General features: G+C 45.5%; 2 protein-coding genes across 2 annotated transcripts; both read left to right on the top strand.

Moving 5' to 3' along the window:
- The first annotated feature begins 106 nt into the window (after positions 1-106).
- Positions 107-16573, top strand: LOC103172832 (semaphorin-7A). Its single transcript, XM_042343055.1, has 10 exons — positions 107-288; positions 6413-6543; positions 11269-11319; positions 11721-11819; positions 13053-13158; positions 13535-13642; positions 14197-14321; positions 14963-15141; positions 15552-15659; positions 16513-16573. The coding sequence occupies exons 1-10, from the start codon at positions 192-194 to the stop codon at positions 16550-16552; spliced, it is 1044 nt and encodes a 347-aa protein (XP_042198989.1). The 5' UTR covers positions 107-191; the 3' UTR covers positions 16553-16573.
- A 2-nt stretch (positions 16574-16575) lies between these two features.
- LOC103189194 (semaphorin-7A-like) lies at positions 16576-22169 on the top strand. The gene is made up of 5 exons (XM_042343056.1): positions 16576-16708; positions 17783-17898; positions 18018-18175; positions 18698-18753; positions 21524-22169. The coding sequence occupies exons 1-5, from the start codon at positions 16576-16578 to the stop codon at positions 21874-21876; spliced, it is 816 nt and encodes a 271-aa protein (XP_042198990.1). The 3' UTR covers positions 21877-22169.
- Positions 22170-23297: the final 1128 nt, after the last annotated feature.

Raw genomic sequence — 23297 nt, 5'->3', positions numbered from 1 at the left:
TATGTGGTTCCTGATGTGGGGCTTGAACCCACAAACTCCTGACTCAGAGGTCACATTGCTTCCCACTGATTAAAGTTACTGTGGGCGAAACTTAGACAGTTGCTGCTGTGGGTGTGTGTTGGGGGCGGAGAAAGGACTTATTAAACTCCTATCTCTCACTGTGTCAGAGCCCGTCTGCTCACAGCTTCATCATGGTCATTCCCCTCGTTCTCCTCGGGATATTCTGGCAATGCAGCTCAGCCGCTTCCTCAGCCGCTTCCTCAGCCCGACTCAGGTGGGATCTGACAGGTAAGAGACTGAGATCCTGTCCTTAACAACAGAGAGTGGTGAGGACTGCACAGAGAGAGGGAGAGAGAGGGGGGGGGGGGGGGGGGGGGGAGAGAGGGAAAGAGAGAGAGAGGGAGAGAGAGAGTATGTGAGTGAGAGTGTGTGAGAGAGAGGGAGAGAGAGAGGGGGAGAGTGTGTGAGTGAGAGAAGGAGAGAGAGAGAGAGGGGGAGAGAGTGAGAGGGAGAGTGTGAGAGAGAGTGTGAGAGGGAGAAATATACATCTTGAGAGAGAGAGTGAGAGAGAGAGAGAGAATGAGAGGGAGAAAGTGTGAGAGGGAGAGAAATAGTGAGTGTGAGAGGAAGATATGGAGAGAGTTGGAGTGTGTGAGAGAGAGAGGCAATTTGACCCTCTGTTTGTTGTTGTGAATCTATCATCAGTGGCTGTGTTTGCTGTAGTGCAGGAGCTGTGTGTGGGTTACACTCTATCTCTCTCTTTGTCAGAGAATCAATGTCATGTTTACCTGTGATTTTTCCACATCAGTCAGACATGTCTTACACTCTTTGGGGGCGATTTTGTGCTGATCAGTGACAGCAGCAATAATAATCATTTACAGGTTGTGCTTTAAAGTGTGTGATCTGTGCTGATCTACAGCTGGAGTTCTATAATGAGACTTACTATCAACAACCAATTACATTTACCAGTGAAATGATGGCCATGTTTAAATAATAATAATAATAATAATCCTTGCATTTGATGTAACGCCTTATCAAGTCTTCGAGACATTCGGTGTTTATTGTCTGAGCGGGAGAGACTGTCATATTGTCTGTGTGTCCTGGGCCGACAAGGACCACAGAGAAACACAGTGCTGGTTATTAGGATGGATCGGTTGCTGTCCGTTTATCCTACACATTAGTGGCTGAAATGTACGTCTGTCTGACCTACGATTCCAGTGACCGTAGAACAGGAGCCTGAAACTGAACAAACATCTGTCATGAATGTAGATATTGTGGAGTCCTGTAGCTCATTGGTAACAGCACTCGCCTTGCAAGTGAGGACCTGGGTTAAATTCCCGGCAGGGCAAAACGTTGGGCAAGTTTCCTTATTCCACACGCCTCCGTTACTGTGAAGCGCTCTGAGACGCCGTCCGGCGTGGAGGGCACTATATAAATCCACGTTGTTGTTGTTGTTTCACAGGATATACTTTAAAGTGGATTTATTTATTTTAAAGTGAAAATAGTAATAATCCTTGCATTTGGCATAGTAGTGCCTTATCACGTCAAAACACTTCACATGATTTATTGTGAAGTGCCTATATTTGTAGGCAAAAGCAGCAGCACAATTGCGCACAGTAATGTTCCGCAAACAGCCATGGGAGTAACCAATTTTATTTGGGGGGATTGTCGGCCAGGACACCAGGAGAGAGAAACTCCTTTCTCTGTTCAAATAGTGCCATAGAATCTTTATCTCCACCTGAACAGGCAGACGGGACCTTGGTTTAACGTCTTATTTGAAGGATGCAATGGCAATGGATGGCTCTCCCTAGAGCTGCACTTGAGTGTCAACCTCGACTGTGAGGTGAAGGTCCTGTTGCTGGGCTAAGCCCACCTTCTGACTGAGAGCAACTGGACACATTAGTTTGCTGTGGTTCTGCAAACGAGGCTGAAAGACATCACTGCTTGTGCAGATTGTGAGTGTTGGAATATGCAGAGAGCAGAGAAATCCTTAGAGCTGTAGCTCAGGGCTGCAGCTCAGTGGTTAGACCACTCGCCTCACAAGCGAGATCCTGGGTTGATTCCAGGCAGGGCGAAATGTTGGGCAAGTTTCCTTACTCCACATGCCTGTTTACCTGGCAGCAAGCAGGAACATGGTTGTTCATCAATTGATTTCTGGGGGTAATAAACCCTTCAAAAAAAATAAAACGAATAAATTGGTTATTTCAGTCCACGAATGTTTGTGGGACCCTGCTGTGTGCAATTGGCTGCCGAGTTTTGCCTGAAAAATATATAGTCAATTTACAGTAAATCCGGTGAAGCGCTTTGAGAACATCTCAAAGATGTGATAAGGCGCTTTATGAAAGCAAAGATTATTAAATCACAGGTACGCAATGTGCAGATGACAGTTGGTGGGTCTTATAGAGAATATCACCATCGACAGCTATTCTATCAACCCCCCACCCCACCATTCTGTAACTCTCTGCCTCAGTATCTCCATCACACTCCTTTTTACCCGCACCTGAAGACTTTCCTTCTCATCTGTGCCCAGAATCACCTTCCCCACCCCTATCCCCCGGCTCGGCATTAAGCCACGCTGTCGTTAAACACTGCAAGATGCTGAGCAGCATGAAGAGCGCTGTGTAAACGTGTCAATGTCCAAATGTATTATGTATCTCAGGCTGCAAGATATCGCTGCCTTGTGCACATTGTGAGGTTGTTAAAATGTGCAGATAGCAGAGAAGTCACAAGTACATTTTACCACAGTTCAAAGCTAACAGTTCATATCCTTTATATACACATACACACACCGCAGGGTCAGAGAGAGCAAAGGGAAAATATAGAAAAGGAAGAGCAGTTTAGAGCATCAGAGTGTGAGCGAGAACGACTGAGTAAAAGTAAAACAGTAAGAAAGAGCCATAAAGAGAGTTGGAGAGGTTCATATACAAGGTTCTACAGTAACTGTAAGATACCTGATGGAACAATTAGTGTCATTACACTTTAAAGTGTATCCTGTGAAGCACTTTGATTATTATCATTATCTTTGGCTGGTGTGTGGGAGTCGGGAACAGGGAAGGGGATGGGGATGTGGGAGAGGGTTTTAATAAATGAATGTCCTATACTGTGCCTGGCAAGCGAGAGGATCCGGCTTGGATTCCATTGGTGGATCGCTCTCCGGGGGTAATAATCACTCAAAAAATATGGTCACTCAATCCATGACTGTTTGTGGGACGCCGCTGTGTGCAATTGGTTGCTGTATTTTGGCCCCAAAATACACAGTCAATCCATTTTACAATATATTCTGTGAAGCGCTTTGAGACGTCTCAACGATGTGTTAAGACTCTATATAAAATACAAGGATTATTATTATTGATAAGGATGGCATCCACCCAAACAGCACAGATGGTTAAACGTCTCATCTGAAGACTCTGACAATGTGGCGCTTCACCTAAATTGTGGTCTCTATTTGAAAAGAGCATTCAAAATGTTTTGGTATAAAATTACAATACAATATACATTAATCCGGAGCCTTTCATGTCGGAAGGATGTCTCAAAGCGTAATCACAAAGCCGGGTGGGGTGGGAGCCGAGGGGGTTGGGGGAATGATGACCCAACGCGTAGTCATAGAGGTACGTTTTGAGTCTTGCAGTGAAATGCGGGCGCGTGGGTGGGGGTGTGGGGGCAGCGTGTCAGAAGGACCCTAGGATGGAATTTCCATAGCGCGGGGGTAGAATGGTTGAAAGCCTAGCCGTCAATGGTGGGGCAGAGAGCGCGGGGGACATGAAGCAGGTCGGGGTTTGCTGAGCACTGAAATATTAATGTATTAATTTTGGTACAGGGAGGATGGGAATCTCCCGGCCTCAATCCCTCCACCTTGACCCCTCTCTGCCCGTCTTCAGAACGCGTCTGAAGACCCTCCCTCTGACTCGGCATCAATCTCCACTACCTTTTGTAAACTCTTGATAATTCAACCCTGCTTAACTTGTCACTCCCACTTAAGACATCACACTGTCAATATCCCGGCTACATTTATTGATGTGCTTATACCTATGTCGTACGCGCTTCTCCTGATAACTCGTCACTGAGCTCTTTTCCATTGGAGTGATGAGTTATCTGGAGTTTACTGTGGTTCTCTGCTTGAAGTTGTCTGATTATGGAGAACACCACATAACTGTGACACAGTTACATTGAGAACATTCCTGTACACATTGACACACAGTGTGTTCCTCACTGAACTTCCTGAATTTCATCAGGGTTGTTGCTTAAATTTGCAGTAAAATCATGAACTGAATGACTTTTCATTGACATCACAGTTTTGATCACACAATCTGTTTCAAGACTTCCTCAACCTCATTCCGTGTTTCAACACAGGTTACCACATAGGTCTGACACATCTAAGAAAATTGGACCAAAATGCTTCATACGGAAAGATGAGGGGCTTGGTTTTCATTGTAATACACCTGTCTACACGTATGAGTAATGAGGAAATGACATCAGGCTGACGACTGAGATTACCTTACTCATTGCCCATTCATTTACTGATCACCGTATGTGCGTGTGTGTGTGTATATGTGGATTTGTATGTAAGTGTTTGTGCGTGTGTGGAGGTGAGGGCCAGTGATACTTTTACAATGTTGATGACTGTACCCTCTGCCCCAGAATAAACCCCAAACTGCTGAAGCATCATAGGAGGTCCATAGAGGTCAGACTGACCCTCCTCACTGATGATCAATAAAAGAATGATGGCTTAGAGCACCAGCCCCAGATGACATACCCGACAATTGAATGTTGGAATTGAGCCAATGTCTGTGATGGTCTCGATCCAATTCCAGGACCAGGCGTGTCTGCAATACTCCAGGGCTGACTAGTCAGGCTGTATCATCAGCAGAACTTGAAGGTGCAGTCCAGTCACAGGAACTCTTCCCACTCATCTTGTGTTAACAAGCCAAAGTCCTAATGGGTAGGGTGGTCCTAGCTGGACAAGCAGCGGGAAAGATTGCCAGACATTATCTCAATGGCAAGTATTAAACTCCAGCAGTTACCTTTGGGTGCTGAGAATGCTTTTACACTGACCCCCTCCTCCACACTTGCGTACTCAACTGCTCACTCTTTCCCTCCTTGTTGCAATAATAACACTGATTCCAGGGGATTGCCAGCACAGGCACACCTCAGGAGGTCAGGGGCAAACAGAATCTGACCTCCTGAACAGGAAAAAGCGAATGGTAATAGAAGGAAACCAAGTAAATACAACAAGTTTCAGAATGAGGTTAAATAGTCACATGACACAGCAGATTGCTGACCAGTACCTTCAGTTTGCTGGCTCAGGACTTCCCTCAGCAGAAAGAAATGTTGCGTGTTTAAGCAAGTTTCCTATTTCAGGTTCTCATCATCAAGCCTCAACATGGCTAACTCACATAATCAAACACCCGCTCATTCCCCAGCTTCAGAACTGTGGTCTATCTCACAGCTACATCTCCCATTTCCTACACCCTCACACTCTAAGCTTTGCTAAGCTCGTTGGCCACTCCTAAACATATATGGACACGAGGGCTGCTATACACTACACTACCCACACCTCTTTGTAGTCACTGCTGATATTTTTTGACTAACAGATGCATTTCATATTGAAACAGGCACTTCTCAGCAACAACATAGGTTTTATATAACATCGTTCATGTTGGATAATGTCTTGAGTGCTGCACAGTCCGACAAACAAGGGAGACTTACAAAACTGTGTGGTTGGTAACTCAGTAATATCTCTGCCAGGCTGTCTCAATCATTAGCATCCTAGCCTTTGAGTAAGAAGGTTGTGGGTTCAAGCCCAATGTCAGCATTTGAACTCACATAGTCTGAGCTGATGCTCCAATGCGGAACATCCCCAGTGTTAGAAGAATGAGTTGTGAGCAACAATTAAACAATCTGGGGCTGTTCAGTCTTGAGAGAAAATGACTCCGAGGGAACCGTAAAGAGGTGTATAAAATATTAAATGGATTGTAAAAATAAACCCAAATCAATACTTCAGGACGGCTCAAGAGTTGTAAAGTGCAATTTCAGGAGAGACACAACAGGAGGGTAATTAACGACAGCAACAGATTACCAGGAAAGGTGGTTGAGACCAGGACACTGGGACTTGTTTAAAAAGCAGCTTGAAGTTGTGATGGGGGGCTGGTAGGGTGGGTGTTCTGCAGGTATGAGTTCAGATGGGCTGAAGGGTCTTCTTCAACCAAACCAACCTTGTGATCTTGTAATACTTTCACAGTGAATCCCATGAAGAGCATTTCATTTTGTTATTGTTGCTGGATGTCCTCTCTCCGCGAAAGACGCTGTATCAATTGCAAGGATGATTATTATTATGATCTTATCCCAGGCTTGAATTAGTGTTCCCTTTTCACCCCTCGTGGTGATCGCTAATCAGCCATGTTGTTTCTTACAGATCACAAACACAACCGGGTCAAATTTGGACGTGAAGATTATGCTGTAACTCTTCATGAAGGAAATACCGTTTACATTGGTGGAACAAATAGCGTTTACAAGATAAACATTGTGAATTCTTCGAAAGTTAAGGTACAATAGAATTTAACAGTAAACCGTAGAATGCTAGCAATTTACAGCACAGAATAGCATTTATAATAATAATAATCTTTGCATTTGGTATAGCGCATTTCACGTCGGGAGAACGTCCTAAAGCGCTTCACAGAAAACACTGTAAAGTGAATTGACTGTATATTTGTGGGCGAACGCGGCAGCCAATTGCGCACAGCAATGTCCCACAAACAGTCATAGATTGAAAATGACCAATTTATTATTGTTTTGTTTAGGAGGGATTATTATTAGGCTCTGTGTGGAGTAAGGAAACTTGCCCAAGGTTTCGCCCTCTGCCTGGAATTGAACTCAGGTCTCTCACTTGCAAAGCGAGTGCTCTAACCACTGAGCTACAGGACTCCACAAATGTGTCTGCTGCTCTTTAAATAATTAATTCAGTCTAATTTATCTGCCCTATCTCCACATCCCTGTAGCTGACTATGTTTTATTTTTTGTATTTTCCTTTTCATTTGCACTATTTACAGCACAGAAAGAGATCATTCAGCCCATTGAGCTGCACCAGGGTCAGAGCAAGGTGTTCATTCAATCCCACTGCCCGTCCTGTCCCCACACCCCTTCGTATACTTGTTTACTTCCCTCTTCAAACCCACATTGGCCTCTGCCTCGCCCACCTTACTTGGTAGGGGCTCCACAGCTCAACAACTCTCTGAGTGAAATACTGTCCTAAACTCTCCTTTCACTCCTCCTGTGACTATTGCTTATCTGTGATCTCTAGTCACTGACTCCCCGACCAGTGGAAATAGCTTCTCCCTATTCACCCTGTCAACCCCCAGCATTATGTGTATCTCTACCAGGTCCCCCTCAACCTTCTCTGCTCCAATGAAAACAGACCCAACCTCTGCAATCTCTCCTCAGTATAATCTCATCCCTGGGATCATCCTCGTAATCCTCCTCTGCAGCCCTCCAAAGGCTTAACATTTTCCTGAAGTGAGGTGCTCAAAACTGGCTGCAGTACTTGACTTGTGGTCTAACCAATGTCCTGTACAAACCGAGCCATGGTTGCTTTGCTTTTGTGCTCTCTGTCCCTGTGTGTGAACCAGAGGCCAAGCTGTTTCCTGTGTCTATAATTTGCTTCAGTATTTCTGAGAACTGAGAACTCCAATTCGCAACATTTTCTGTACATTTCCACAGCATTTTTCTTAAAATGCTTTTTATTGAACAAAATGAATTAGAAATGCTGCACAATATACGCTAAATATTTATGTAGCATTAAATGTATATAGAATGTACATGTAATGTAGGCACAGACCACTTCGGTCAAATGGCCTCATTCTGTGCTGGGTTATTCCATGGAGGTAAATGCAGCAGCAACGACAACAACAAGTTACATGTGTATAGCGCCTTTCATGTCGGGAGGATGTCCCAAGGCGCTGGACAGTGTACAGCATTTTAGACCCGAGCTGGATCAGGGGGGAGAAGGGAGGGGAGGGGAAGGGGGGGTGTCGATGGCATGGTGGAAGAGGAGGATTTTGAGGTGGGACTTGAAGGAGGGGGTGAGGCGGAGTGATTGGGGGATGGAATTCCAGAGGTTGGGGGCAGAGTAGCTGAAGGCTCTCCTGCCAATGGTGGGGCGGGTGGGTTGGGGGATGTGGAGCAGCCAGAGCCGGCTGAGTGGAGGGAGCAGGCGGGTTGGTAGGGGGTTAGGAGGTCACAGAGGTAGGGTGGGGTGAGGCCATGGAGGGCTTTGTAGGTGAGGACCAGGATCTTGAACTGGATCCTCTGAAGGATACAGAGCCAATGGAGTCGGGCGAGAGTAGGGGAGATGGGGTCACGGAGTTTGGTGCGGGAGAGGACACGGGCGGCAGAGTTCTGGGTTATCTGCAGTCTGTGGATGGAGGAGTTGGGAAAGTCGATCAGCATAGTCCAGCCTGGAGGTGATGAAGCTTATATTCAGGAAATGAGACAGGAGTGGCCAGTTATTTAGAACTAATGTTGAGTAACTTTGTTTGAGGGATGTAGACTGAGGTAAACAGATGAAAGATTAAGCTTTTCTTTGAAATAGTGGGAGGAGATATTTGTTTATGCCCTTATCAGCTGTTCACGGAGGGCTGGCGTTACTTCATGTCAGGCTTGGATGAGGCTGGTAATGGCAGGAAAACTGTTGTAAATAACCATTAATAAAATAAACTTTTAGCTTTCTTTTCGACTTTTCCCCTTTTTTGGCAGGAAAATGGCATTTTTTGTACTTATTGTTTGTTTTGTTGCTGATGAAACTAATAGGATTGAGAAAGTGAACCCAGAGCAATATTTTGGATGTACCAGATAGCAGAACATGAAGTCATGGGTTTCGAGTTGCAAAGGGCAATTTCAGATCAGACACGAGGAAGGCTGATTAATGACTGGAACAGGGTTACCAGAAAGTGGGTATTGAGGCCAGGACACACTTTAAACAGCTGTGATGGAGGGGACGTTGGGAGTTGTGGAGGGATGAGATCAGAGCGGCCGAAGGGTCTTCTTCATCCAAACTGATCTCGTGAACTGTAAAAAGACAGACAACATGGCAGTCACTTTGCAGTGGTTGCAGATAGTGTAGGAAGATGAAGAGATATCAGTATTGTGTGTTATATTGCTGTTGCTTGTTGATGTAAGCAGACTGCAGAGATAGAGGGAGAGCCTTCAGCCACTCTGCCCCCAACCTCTGGAATTCCATTCCCCACTCACTCCGCCTCACCCGCTCCTTAGCCTCCTTCAAGTCCCGCCTCAAGGCCCTCCTCTTTGACCATGCCATCAGTCACCCCCCTTCCCCTCCCATCCCTTAACCCCCCCAACCCCAGCTCGGGTCTGAAATGCTGTACTTTATCCAGCGCCTTGGAACATCCTCCCTACGTGAAAGGCACTGTACAAATATAATCTTGTTGTTGTTGTTGTTGATACTTTTCTCTTAAGAAAATATGTTCATCACCTGAGATTCCGAAGCATTCATAGGAAACAACAACAACATCAACAAAATTACATTTGTATACACGCCTTTCACATCAGGAGGATGTCCCAAGGCACTGGACCGTCAGAATTACGGACCAGAGCTGGGGGTCGGGGTGGAGGAGGATGGAGGGTGGGGGGAAGCAGGGAGATCAAAAGCACGGTCGGAGAGAAGCATCTTCAGGTGGGTCTTGAAGGTGGCATGCGAGGGGGGAGGCAGAGGGACTGCGGGCTGGAGTTCCAGAGGGTGGGGGAAGAGTGGCAGAAGGCCCACCCATCAATAGTGGGGCGAGTGAGGTGAGGGACATGAAGCAGGCCAGAGCCTGGGATGGTAGGGGGTTAGGAGGTCGCAAAGGTAGGGCGGAACAAGACCCTGGAGGGCTTTGAAGGTTAGGACCAGGATCTTGAACTTTATCCTCTGTGTAATGGGAAGCCAGTGGAGTTGGGCGAGGATGGGGGTGATAGGGTCACGGAGCCTGGTGCGGGAGAGGACACGGGCTGCAGAGTTCTGGATGATCTGCAGCCTTTGGAGGGAGGAGTTGGGGAGGTCGACAAGCAAATGAATTCGCAGAGTCGAGCCTCGATATATTGAAGGCATGTATGAGGGTTTTGGCGGCCTGTGGTGTGAGACAGTGTCGGCGCGGGCAACGTTACAAAGGTGGGAGAAGGCAGAGCGGGTCATGGCACAGATGTAGGATAGAAATGATAGTTGAGGGTCAAACAAGGTTCGGGACTGGCTCAGTGAGGGGGAGTGAGCCCCATGGAGGGTGATGCTGTCAGTGCCTGAGGTGAGGAGGTGCTGACGGGAGCCAATCAGGAGCCTCGATCTTGTTGACTTTCAAGTGATGAAAGTTCGCTCTCATCCAGGACTTGACGTCTGACAGACATTCTGTCAGGACAGCAGTGGGTCCTGGAGTCAAGGGTGGAGGTAGAGAGGTAGAGTTGGGTTTCATCCACATACATGTGGAAGTTGACCCCGTGTCTGCAGAGCATATAGATAGTGAAGGAGAGGGCACCAAGGACAGAGGCTTGAGGAACGCCGCATGAGATAGTCCGGGGAGAAGCATTTTGAGGAGATAAAGTGCAGGTGGTGTGAGCAGTACGATCTGAACCAGTCAAGGTCAGTGCCGCGGAGGAGAGACATCTGTTTCCCTCAGGTCACCTTTGTCAACATGAGGATATCTGGGGCCACGCTGACGAGTTGGTTGTGGCTGTTATGACTGTCAGAAATGACACAAAACTGTTGAATTAGAATGACCATAAATAAATAATCTTTGTATTTGGTGTAATGCCTTTCACATCGGGAGGGCATCTGAAAGTGTTTCACAGGACTCACTGTTAAGTGCAGTGACCGTGTGTATTTGTAGGTGAACGCTGCAACAGGCGATTTGCGCAGAGTCATATCCCACAAACAGCCGTGACGTGAACGACTGATTTTATTTGCGATATTCCTCGCCAGAACACAGGGAGAAACTCCCTTCTCTTTTCGAATAGCATTAGATCTTTTAGCATCTCCCTCAACCGGCACAGACAGGACCTCGGTTTAATGTCTCAACTCAAGGACGGCACCTCTCATTAACGCAGCACTCCCCCAACACTGCACTGAGTGTTGGCCTCGAGCATAGGCCCTCAACTACAAGCTAAATATCCTATTTTGCATACATTTATCTGAGCTACAGAAGAATTGTCAGCTTCTATATGGAAGTGAATTAGCTCAACAGCATCATTGTTGTCCAGGATTATAATTGTTCTTTCTTTATCTTTCAGATTCCAGTGGTTGATCAAAAGGCCATTGATGATTGCAATAAAGACCAACTGGTGAGTTATGATCCTGAACTCTGCAGACTATTCTGTGCGCAAGACTTAAAATCTCAAATAGTATTTCAGGCAGCCTCTGGAAAGAATGTATTTTTCACGAGCTATTTGGAGTGATTGGAGGGTTGGACCATTTTGTTTACTGAAGTTTGCAATAACTTTGGCTGGTCTCGAATTATTTGGGACCAATTTTAATCTGTTCTTGTGCAAATCCTTGGTATTTGTTGCTTCTCAGCCTGGTTAAGATTGATTTGTATGCATAATAATAATCCTTGTATTTGAGACAGCGCCTCTCATGCTGGAAGTCTTCAAGCACTTCACTTGTGACTTTAGTCTAAGTTCTTGTCTCTCTTCCGTTTAGCAGTTTGACATTGGTAACATTCTTGGCATCTGTTTGTTTCCAGGAATACTGTGAAAATATCATCACTGTTTTACAAAGATTGGATGAAAACAAAATACTTGTGTGTGGCACTAATGCTCAGATTCCCAAGTGCTGGCATCTCGTAAGTAGACGTTCCACAAATAGTAACATGCATTGAACAGTTACTATTTGTTATGTTGCCATCAGCCTTAACGAGTAATATTAATATTAATATTTGCATTTCATATAACCTTTCATATCAGGAGGAAATCCCAAAGAGTTTACTGTGAAGTGTAGTGACTGCTTGTTTTGTGGGTGAATGAAGCAGCCAGGTTATGCAATGTCTCATAAACAGCCATGTAATGAATGCGGGTCAAGTCTGTGCCTCTGTGTCAAGTTGGGTGTTCCGGACCCTTGTTGGAACGTTTTGAGCTCAATCCAGGCTGACGTTCCACGGCATTTCTGGGGCTACTCTGCATTGTCAGAGGTAACGTCCTTCGGATGACATTGTTCAACCAAAGTTCCGAGCAGCTTATTACAAGGGGTCACATAGTGAAAATTGGGTCCGAGATTCCCGCCTGGAGCATCTTGGCCAAGTCACAATTCCTTTTGCGGCACTTACTGCTTTGTCCAATATAAATTATACATTTCATAAATACTATAAATATTCATGAATAATTATTAAAATGTCACTTCACTTTACAGTAAAATCCTGTGAAGCGCTTTGAGACGTCTTGAGCGCGTGATAAGGCGCTGTATCAAATACAAGCTTTGTTATTAGTGGGTGAATGCTGCTCCATTCTCTGACAACGGGAATTCCGTCTGGTGCTAATTACACAAAATAAAATAATGTTTTGTACATCTTTCACATCAGGAGGACGTCTTAAAGGATTTTACAGATTCACTGTAAAATGTAGTGAATGTGTATTTGTAGGCAGACGCAGCAGATAATTTGCACACAGCAACGTCCCACAAACAGTTGTTGTTGACCACGACATAGGCAGAAACTCCCTTCTGGTTTCCAAATAATGTCTTGGGGTCTTTAATGTCCACCTGCAAAGGCACAGGTGGGACCTCAGTTTAATATCTCGTCTGAAGGACGGCACCTCTGAAAATGCAATCCACTGCTAGTAATTTGTATGATGCTTTTCCAATCTCAAAGCGCTTCACAAGGTTTACTGTAGTTTTTGTAGGTGAAATTATGACATTGTGCTTCAAGATTTTTCAGCCGAGTAAGAGAAGGTGTCCCCTTTCTGAGGTTCAAGAGCTAATTTCGAAGCTACTCGTTTACCCGTGAAATAAGACTGAGCAATGAACATCAGAAAATAAAACAAGTCACCTTTCCAACACTAATCACTTATTTCTGTCTTATTAGGCGAAAGATGGGAGCTTGAGTGTGATTATCAATGGGTTTAATTTACCTCTTGGGAGAGGTGTTTCTGGGTACACCCCTAAACAGAGGACCACTTCACTGTATGCGGGTAAGTCTAGATTCAATTCACATCTTGATTCTGGGTTAAACTGCTGCTCACACCCAACTCCTCTAGCCACCCTCTTCCCTCGTTCCTCTTCGCTCCACCATCGGTGACCATAATGTTTCCTCTTCTTTTTATCTCGAATCCTCCGCTCCACCATCTGTGGCCATGCCTTCAGCCACTACCCACCAATATGGAACTCCCTCCCTCAATCCCTTCACTTGCCCCTCTTCAAAGAGTTTCACAGAATTTTGTAGGCAAAATATGGTCATCTTCCCCCTCCCCCTGGCTTGGCATCGGGCTCCGCCATTGTTAAACATTGTGAATAAACAACAAATTGCTGCTGTTGAAGTTGTTGCCTGATCATTATGTTCCAATACAGACCGAAGACTCTATTCAGCAGTTCCTCTCTATAGAAATGGTGACCAAATCGTTTTTCAAGGATATAAAGACAAAAAGCGGGTGCGGACTCAGGACAAGTGGATACAGGGTGAGAATGAAATGTTAATAAATGTTTAGGACCCTCTTTCTTTGCTTGACGTTTGAAAATTGTTGCTCTCCTCACCCGTCAGGTCTTTGACTTGCCATATGTTGATTTTTTTCTCTCTGATCAGCTGTCTTTTGTGAAAGAGGAAGAAAACATAACCAAATTGTGCTGTTCCATTTCCCAATAACAGGGACTGAAGTTAGTGTAGATGGGTTTTGTTTCTCAGTAATGAGGAAGCTTGATTGCTTAAAAAAAAGAAAGATGAAGAGAGAGCGAGAGACAGACAGACAGAAACAGAAGGAGCCAGAGAGAGAGACCGAGCCAGAGAACCAAAGTCAGAGAAAAAGAGAAAGCAAGTTAAAGAGAGTGAGACAGAGAGAGATCACGTCAGCGAGAAGGACTGGCACAATGTGCTGCTATGTGTATTTTGTTTGATATCCAATTATTCCAATTAGTTTCCATATCCACATTGGGCCAAGGGTAGTTATTTGGACATTGGGCTCTCTGCCGTCTGGGTCACTCTTCAGTGACTTGTGATCTTGTCTCCTCTTGTTTAGAGCCCATCTTTACCAATTTTGTGCAATCGGATGATCTGATTTTCATGTTCTTCCGGGAGAAGCGTGTGGGAACAAAGAACTGGGAGGTTGACCCCTGGATATCCCGGATTGCACGAGTGTGCAAGGTGTGTAAGGCAGGTTCGAACCATCAACATTTACAGCTCACAAGGAGGCCATTCAGACCATCAAGAGAAAGGAGTTTCTCTCTCCCGGTGTCCTGGCCAAAATCCCCCAAATTCAAATTTCATGGCTGTTTATAGAACATTGCTATGTGCAATTGTGCTGCCTCTTTGCATACAAATACAGTCACTTCATTTCACAGTAATTCCTGTGAAGCGCTTTGAGACATCCTTCTGATGTGATAAGGCGCTATACCACAATCAAGGATTATTATTATCATGTCTTTGCTGCCTCTCTGAGAGCCATCTGTTTCGCTTGTCGTTTCTGATGGTAGAGACCACAAGATGATGTGATGATGTGATCAAGCCGCTTTTTAAATGAGTCCCAGCGTCCTGGCCTCAACCACCCTTCCCGACAACCCCGATACAATCATTACTGCACTCTGAGTAAATAAGTACTTGATCATCTTGCAATTGCCCTCTGCAGACCTGAACCTGTGTCCTCTTGTTCTGCTGTCCCAGTGCAGCAGAATTAACTGTTTTGGGCAGTGACGCACACTGACACCAATTTAATGTGAATGAGGTCTATCAGATGGCAACTATTATTGTTCTGTATTGCTATTACAGTCTGATCTCTTTACTCATAGGCTGACAAAGGGGGTTCCGAATCTGACTTGTTCAATAAATGGACGACCTTTCTGAAGGCAAGGCTGGTGTGCAGTCTGCCCTCCCAGAACCTGCATTTCAACCGGTTGGAAGACGTTTTCATTGATAAATCTAGTACGTCCAGCGAGACCCGAGTCTATGGTATATTTTCCAACAGTTGGTGAGTACACCAGAGCTGCAGAACACCCTCGTTCCAACTTTTAGTCTAAAGTTTCAATCTAAAGGTAAAAGACCTTCCTTTTTGATCGTGCTTACGGTCACCTCCCCCTTCCTCCCAAATCAATTAGGCATTCCCCCCTCTGGCTGTATGTGGGGTGTTAAATATGCTGCGTTTGCCTACAGACACAGTCACTAGACCTAATAATCACTAATTAACAAACTGGAACAGGGTTAGAAAGGATGGTTGAGGCCAGGACACTGAACACATTTAAAAAGCAGTTTGATGCTGTGATGGGGGATGATAGGGGGGTGTTCTGGTGGTGGCCAAAGGGCCTTCTTCATCCAAACTAATTGTGAAATTCAATTCATTATGTGTTTCCATACAAATTATTTCATTTTCTCTTTTTTCAGGAATTCAACAGCGGTCTGTGTGTACTCCATAGGAGATATTTTGAACGTGTTTAAGAATTCCAATTTCAAGGGTTTCACTGGAAAATTCCTGACCATAGGCCTGGCACGGTAAGGAGTGACACAAATCTAGTTGTTCACAACACACAAATTAAGGTTCACTGATTGTTTGGAAGTGAATGACAAGCTTCTGCTGCAATAATAATCCTTGCACTTGATGTAACGCCTTATCACGTCTTCGAGACATCTCAAACCAATTCACAGAATATATTGTAAAGGGTATGTTTATTTTGTGGGTGAAATGTTTCGCCAATTGTGCACAGCAGCGTCCCACGAACAGTGTGAATTAAGTGACCAAATTATTATAATTTTTTGAAATCCGAAAAAGTGATCCATCAATTGACTAACAACTTGGTTCCTACTTACTGCTGAGTAAACAGAGGTGTGTGGACTATGGAAACTTGCCTAAGGTTTCACACTGCCCGGAAACTGAACCTGGGTCCCCTCACTTGCAAGGCGAGCGTGCTAACCACCACGTTACATGCCCTGTCTGTCCAGGGTAACAGAGCTGGGGTTTATTGACTTATTTTCAACCCGAAATGTTTACAGTCCTTCTCATTCCAACCCCCTTATCTGTATGACGCTGAATATAACAGAGACATTGATGTGGAGGATAATCAGTTGACTGTTTTTACTTAAAAAATCTTCTTGTTTTGTGTTTGCATGTGATGCCAAAGAGAGAGAGAGGGGGAGGGCAGCAAATGATCAGTTCCTGAAAACAGCATCTGTTTAAAGCTTTACAAACGTTAGCATTCTGTTAATCTTCACTGGGCAGTCTTTAAATAGGATTTATCAAAGAGGAATGGGGCATTGAGATTCTCTCCCAAAGGTGGATAAAGTCAAAGACAACTTATAGCACAAATAAAGGTTAAATCTCCTGTTTCTTTTTGCACAAATATTGCAGTGTGTTGCTGACAGTCAGAGGGTACCACGTGACACCTTGATCTTCATAAGTGAACACGCTGAGATGGAGCAGCCGATCAACCCCATCGGAGGAAAACCAATCATCATCAGCAAACAGCACTACTTCAAGAAAATAGTGGTGGACAGAATTGTTGGGAAAGCTGGCCTGATCTCCCATGTTCTCTACCTGGCTACAGGTAGGTCATGGCAGGCTCTCGTTTGGCTAAATAGTCTTACTGACACATTAATGGGTCCTCAAGCCTTGCCTCTCGCCATCCTGGGCCAGTATAATTTTGGGGTTTGGCGAGCTGGGGAGAGAGTGCATTCCATTCCAAACACAGAGATTTCCATGTGTATGTGAAACTCTCAGTATTTGGTCTGGAGGTTCTTAAGCATGGAAATGGTATTGCGCATAATATATTTTTCATGTCAGAACATTTCAAAGCGCTTCACAGGATTTACTGTAAAATACAGTGACTGTACGTGAATTTACTTATTTTACTCTCCCCTACTGGAGCTCTTTACTCTAATACCATTACTCTGCTCTTATTTAAATAAAATAATGTTTTAAAATAAAACATTTTTTTAAACATTTAAACCAATTCCCTTTTAATGTTGTTGAGGACTCGGCCTCAACAGGTACTGAACGATTTTCCAAAACTGCTATTCTCACACCTCTTTGTGTGCGAGTGGTGTGAGGGGCTGTCCATCGGCAACAACATATTGAAACACACAGTCATCAACTCCATAACAAAACCACTCTGTCAGATTAACACAAATCCATGAAGAGCTCATTCTTAATGAGCACTAACCACCTCACTCACACTCAATCACTTCATGCCCTGACACCGACTCTCTGACCATCTCATGCCCCACTCCTCCAGAGCCTCCTTCGCTCACCTGGCTTAGGCCTTCTGTTTGTCTCTGACCCCTCCGCTGCACCATTGGTGGCCATGTTTTCAGAACATGTGCCCCAAACCCTCTGCTTTGCGCTTTTTTGCATGTCACACCCAAAGACCACCTCGTCTGCCTCTGTACTCGGGCTCCCATCCTGTCTCTGTAATACACTTTGAGACCAATATTCTGCCGAGGTGAAAGGTACTACATGTGCAAGCTGTTTTTGTGTTTGGAGATCACCTTGGGATATATGTTACCTACAAAACCAGTCACACCAGTTCAGTAATTACTGTCAACTTGCAAAACGCTACAAGAATGCAAACGCTTTCTTTGCTAAGACTGCTGTAACATCACCGCTTGTTTGATCTCTGCAGAGAACGGAAAAATCCAGAAAGTGGTGGAAATAAATGAATCGACCTTCGTTATATCAGAAATCAAAGTTCTGAGCAAACCGGGGCCGATCTTATCCATGTTCCTCGATTCACAAACAGTAAGTGGCGAACGTGCCCAGAATCATCCATCTGGTAATAAATACCCCAACCATCATCATATTTACCCTCTCAGCACTGAGGAACAGCACTGACCTTGTGCCTTTTCCGTTTTTTCTAGAAACATCTGTACATCAACTCTGCGGAGGAGCTAGTCCGGTTTCCGATGCCGCAGTGTTTCCGTCACACAAACACCTGTGAAAATTGTGTCATGGCCCGAGACCCTGACTGTGGGTGGAACTCAATCAGAAAGCAATGTGAAACTTTCGATCCGAAGGGGTAAGTGATAACCTTGTGATTGTCAGCGCTGATTTCTAATCTTTTCAGTGGTCAGCCCGGCTCAGCTGGTTACACTCCCGCTTCTGGGTCAGAAGGTTGTGGGTTTATACCCCACGGTCAGCCAACTCTCTCCCTGTGAGCCACCCATTTCAGGTACGAAAATTACAAATGGCTGACTTTTGGATCACCACCACCATCACTTCCTGTGGTGTGCAAAGCAGGACGTGATGTTGGTGGCGACCAGGAAGATGACCATGTTTTCGAGCAGGCCAGCACAGTGAATGGGGTGCACAGTGCCATTGTAAGAGACTACAGTGAAGGGCGTTGTAATGGGTCTGCGCTGTGTTTAAACAAAGCTGCTGTGCCTTGTGCCCTCTGTAAAGAAATGGCCAAGTTAGAAGTTCCAATGGGATGTGATTAGGAAGGCCAGCGTTCTGTTGATAAGTGACTGTGTGATGTGGGATGAATGTGTTCTTACTGCATAACCTCATCCCAGACTTTAAATGTGAAATCCTTTTCCAGGGCCATCATCCAAGATCTCCAACATGGGAATCACCAGATATGCAATATAAGAGAAGGTAAAATACTGTTTGAGAGACAGAAATTGGTTGCTACGCGATTGTATATATTTAAGGGCGAGATTGAAGGAATGCAGAGCCAACACATTCCGAACAACAATAATAGGATTACATTTGTATTGCGCCTTTCACATCCGGAGGAATTCCCAAGGAGCTGGACAGTGTACAGCATTTCACACCTGAGCTGGGGTCAGGGGGGAAGAAGGGAGGGGAAGGGGGGTGACTGATGACATGGTTGAATAGGAGGTTTTTGAGGTGGGACTTGAAGAAGGCTAAGGAGGGGGTGAGGCGGAGTGATTGGGGGATGGAATTCCAGAGGTTGGGAGCAGAGTGGCTGAAGGCTCTCCTACCAATGGTGGGGAGGGTGGGTTGGGAGACGTGGAGCAGCCAGAGCCGGCTGATCGGAGGGAGCGGGCGTGTTCGTAGGGGGTTAGGACGTCGCAGAGGTAGGTTGGGACGAGGCCATGGAGGGCTTTGTAGGTGAGGGCCAGGATCTTGAACTGGATCCTCTAAAGGATAGGGAGCCAATGGAGTCGGGCGAGAGTGGGGGAGATGGGGTCACGGAGTTTGGTGCGGGAGAGGACACGGGCTGCAGAGTTCTGGATTATCTGCAGCTGTGGAGGGAGGAGTTGGGAAGGCCGACAAGCAGGGCGTTATAGTCGAGCCTGGAGGTGATGAAGGTGTGAACAAGAGTTTCAGCGGCTGAGGGGTGAGGTAGTGGCGGAGTAGGGTGATGTTACGGAGGTGAGGGAAGGCAGAGCGGGTCATGGCTTGGATGTGGGGAAGAAAAGACAGTTGAGGGTCGAACAAGACATCTCGGTTCCTGACTGGTTGGTGAGTTGTCGTGTGCAACCGTGGAGGTTGATGTTGCCAGAGCCTGAGGTGCGGAGGCGCTGGTGTGAGCCAATCAGGAGGGCCTCAGTCTTGTTCAGATTCAACTGAAGGAAATTTGCCCTCATCCAGGACTTGATGACTGACAGGCAAAGAAGGAGTAAGGCTTGTGCAGTAAAGCATAGAGTACCACGGCTACCAACAAATAACAGAAGGAACTGAGGGACAACAGGGAAGCTTATATAAAATGCAAATCCGATAGCAACAGCAACAAAATTACATTTGTGTAGCCCTGTGGAAAAAGCAGAGTGTAGTTTGCTAATCAGTGCTTTCAAAGGCAACCTACAGTCAACTTCTGATAACTCGTCACTCCAAGGGAAAAGAGCTCAATGATGAATTATCAGGAGGGGAGAGTTAAGCCTATGTATAAATACATAAATAAATGCGGCCAGCATATTGAAAAGCCTCGGCTCTCACCAATTTACGCCTGATAATCTCCAGAATTAGGTAAACAGGGTGTCCATTCTATTGCAGATACAGTGAAATCTCCAAGTGTAGGTGACATACATCTACAAAACTCTCAGACTGGTTTGGATACTCTTAAACCTGGTGATGGGTTTCCGTGTGTGTCACATGCTCCCGGCAGTGGAATGAAACACTTTGTTTCTGATGGTTGAACCTAGGCGTACAGAAGCAAAGAGATGTGGAGATTAAACCTTGAGGCGTAGAGTATCAAAGTAATGTGGGGATTCAGTACCCCAAATCTCTAAAATTAGCTGGACATGTAGATAAGGCTATAAAACACTCTTGGGCTTTATATCCAGAGGGACAGAGTACTAAAGTGAGGAGGTAATGTTGAATTTATACAAACCTTGGTTAGACCACATTTCAACTATTGTCTCCACACCATAAGAAGGATACAGCAGCGATGGAAGGCTTACAAGGATCATACCTGGGCTGGCAGGTAACTGTTATAAGGATAGACTGATAGTTTAGGCCCTTTTTCGCAAGAGAAGAAATGCTTGACTGGGGACCTAATGGAATTGTTTAACTTTATAATAGGGTTAATATGGTTAACATAAATAGACCGTTTCCACTGACTGGGGAGTCTGAAACTAGGGGACACAAATATAAAATAGTGACTAAGGCGGGTCTAATAGAGAATTTAGGAGGAACTACTTCATGCAGAGTTGCGAAATGGAGGAACTTGATTGAATCAGATGGTGTATTTGCATTCAAGAGAAAGCTGGACCTTCACATGAGGGAGAGAGGAATAGAAGGGTGTGGCAGGGAGTAAGGAATGGGTGAAGCCTCGGATGGAGTATAAACACCAGCACGGATTGATTGGGCTCAATGGCTTGTTTCCGGGCTGTACAATCTTTGTAATCTTACACCCTTCTCCCCATCTTACAATTCACATTGTAAGTGCTTGTGAGAATGGAGTCCAAATATAGACACAGTTACATTCATACAACAATTGCATTGTGGTGTTGCCTTGAACATGAAGATTGTGGCCTGATCAGGTGGACATTAAGGATCTCATGGCACTATTTGTAATAAGGAGGGAGATTCTCTCTCCCGGAGTCCTAGCCAACAATCTTCCAGATAAAATTGGTCACTCACTCTGTTTGTGGGATGTCACTGTGCACAAATTGACTGCCTAATCCATCTACAAAACACACAATCACTGCACTTCACAGTGAACACTATAATGCACTTTGAGATGTCCTCCCAACTTGAAAAGTGCTGTATCAAATGTCAGGATTATTTATCCTGGCATGGCCATCAAGGCTATAGTAAGCTTTGCCCCCATTTCCTGATACAACAAATTGCATTTATAAAGCGCCTTTCACTTTGGGAGGACGTTCCAGAGTGCTGGGGGTAATTCCACAAGGGGTTAAGTACGGCTTAGTAATGAGTTCTGCATTTTTCCTCTTAGCGATACTTGGTTTTGCAAGACAAGGACCTGAATTGAGGAAAGAGACACAGCAAATCAACATTTCCCGTGATACCAAGCCACCGCCCATGTACCTGCCGTGCCGGAAGTATTCCTATCATGCTGAGTATTCATGGAAACACAAAGACCAGATGCTGCCCTGCTCCTCCACTCGTGATGATTGTCTTCTCCTCATCGAGAGATTTTCTGAGCCTGATTATGGCTTGTACGAGTGTATTTCGAGGGAAAATGGAATGGAGCAAGTTCTGGCTTCCTATTTTATTCCTCATTCATCTGGGTGCAGTCTCACTCTGTACCCACCTCTGCTTCTAGTTGTGACACTCCTTCTGTACTGAAGACATAGACTTCACACCCTGGCACATTTCTATCTTCCATAAAACAAAGATTCCAACCAAAGGTCAGAAAGAAAAACACTTGCCACGAAAATGCCATTCAGCCTCCTCCTCCCAGGGTCACAAGCTGTTCTGTCGCTATAGCTTTCTAACAAATTTAACCTAATACCATTCGTGCAAAGACAGGCGAGTTGTTACCAGCGGTTTGAAACAGCATTGACGGCAGGACTCACTTAATAAGCAGCTGTGATGGGAAGACAACAACAGCTTGCATTTATATAGCGCCCTCCACGCCGGGCAGCATCTCAGAGCGCTTAACAATGGTGGAGCCCAAGGTTGAGCCAGGGGGAGGGGGAAGGTGTGGTCGAAAAGGCGCCATCTGAAGATGGGGAAGGAGGGGGGGGCGAGGTGAAGGGGTTGATGGAGGGAGTTCCAAAGTTTCGGGGCATCGTGGCTGAAGGCACGGCTGCCGATGGTGGAGCGGAGGATTCGGCCCACGTGCTGGAGGCCGGACACAGTAGAGGGGAGGATGTACTGCTGTGGGGAGAGAGAATGTTAGAGAGATGGGGTGGGGGCAAAACTGGAGGGACTTAAACACTACAATGAGGATCTTGAAGTTGATGATGGTAGGACAGTGGTTGTTCTGGAGAGATGACATCAAAGCAAACAGAAGGGTCTTGTTTTTCTAAATCTCCCTCATGTGAAGCATTTTGCAGTAACAGCTCATGGACAGAATTTGGATCCAGCTGAATCTAGGTGTCAGCTTAGACAAGTGAGTAGCACATCTCACCTCTGGGTCAGAAGATTGGTGTTCAAGCCCCAGTTCGGGCCACTCAGCTCAGGGTCTCAGCTGCCATCCAGAGGCATTGATGTGGTTTGTTCTTGGATGAGTGACACAAGCCAAGAACTGTCATTCTTCTCTTGGATGTTTGTGCAACATTTTCTTGGTGCAGATTGGTTGCCGCGTTTCGTAAAACCAGTTCTCTTACATCAGGTCAGTCAGTAACGCTTTGGTCTCTGTAATAATGGGTCTGAGGTCAAGGAAACATCATTGATTTTCACATTTTACCCATTTGATTCTATGTTTTGCAATATAAATAAATACTTTTTGAAGCTGACTAACATGTGGTTATCTTTGGTTTGGCTTCCCCAATGGCTTCACCTCCCACCATCACACAGTCAGCTGCAGGGCGCTACCCTCCCTCTGCTCCTTTTCCTCATCTACAATGGGCCCCTTGGTGACACAAGCGCAGACGGGGTCAATTGTCACCTCTCCGTGGATGTCACCCAAATCTACCTCTACTTCTGCCCTTGATCCCAGGTCCACTGGTGATTTGACCGCCCGCCTGACAGACCTCAAGTCCTGGATCAGCCTCAATTTTCTTCAGCGAAAGATGAAGAAGACTCTTCCTCCTCATTCTTCC

This window comes from Callorhinchus milii, unplaced genomic scaffold (assembly GCF_018977255.1).
Source record: "Callorhinchus milii isolate IMCB2004 unplaced genomic scaffold, IMCB_Cmil_1.0 Scaffold22, whole genome shotgun sequence".
Classification (NCBI taxonomy): domain Eukaryota; kingdom Metazoa; phylum Chordata; class Chondrichthyes; order Chimaeriformes; family Callorhinchidae; genus Callorhinchus; species Callorhinchus milii.
The sequence above is the reverse complement of the archived record's forward strand: the minus strand, read 5'-3'. Positions and strand labels throughout refer to the sequence as shown.

Excerpts from the sequence above, each read along its gene's own strand:
- LOC103172832 (XM_042343055.1), top strand. The coding sequence starts at position 192 with ATGGTCATTCCCCTCGTTCTCCTCGGGATATTCTGGCAATGCAGCTCA. Across the intron at positions 11,320-11,720 it reads ATTGCAATAAAGACCAACTG|GAATACTGTGAAAATATCAT; the intron begins GTGAGTTATGAT and ends GTTTGTTTCCAG. Across the intron at positions 15,142-15,551 it reads GGTATATTTTCCAACAGTTG|GAATTCAACAGCGGTCTGTG; the intron begins GTGAGTACACCA and ends CTCTTTTTTCAG.
- LOC103189194 (XM_042343056.1), top strand. The coding sequence starts at position 16,576 with ATGGAGCAGCCGATCAACCCCATCGGAGGAAAACCAATCATCATCAGC. Across the intron at positions 18,176-18,697 it reads GAAACTTTCGATCCGAAGGG|GGCCATCATCCAAGATCTCC; the intron begins GTAAGTGATAAC and ends ATCCTTTTCCAG. Across the intron at positions 18,754-21,523 it reads GATATGCAATATAAGAGAAG|CGATACTTGGTTTTGCAAGA; the intron begins GTAAAATACTGT and ends TTTTCCTCTTAG.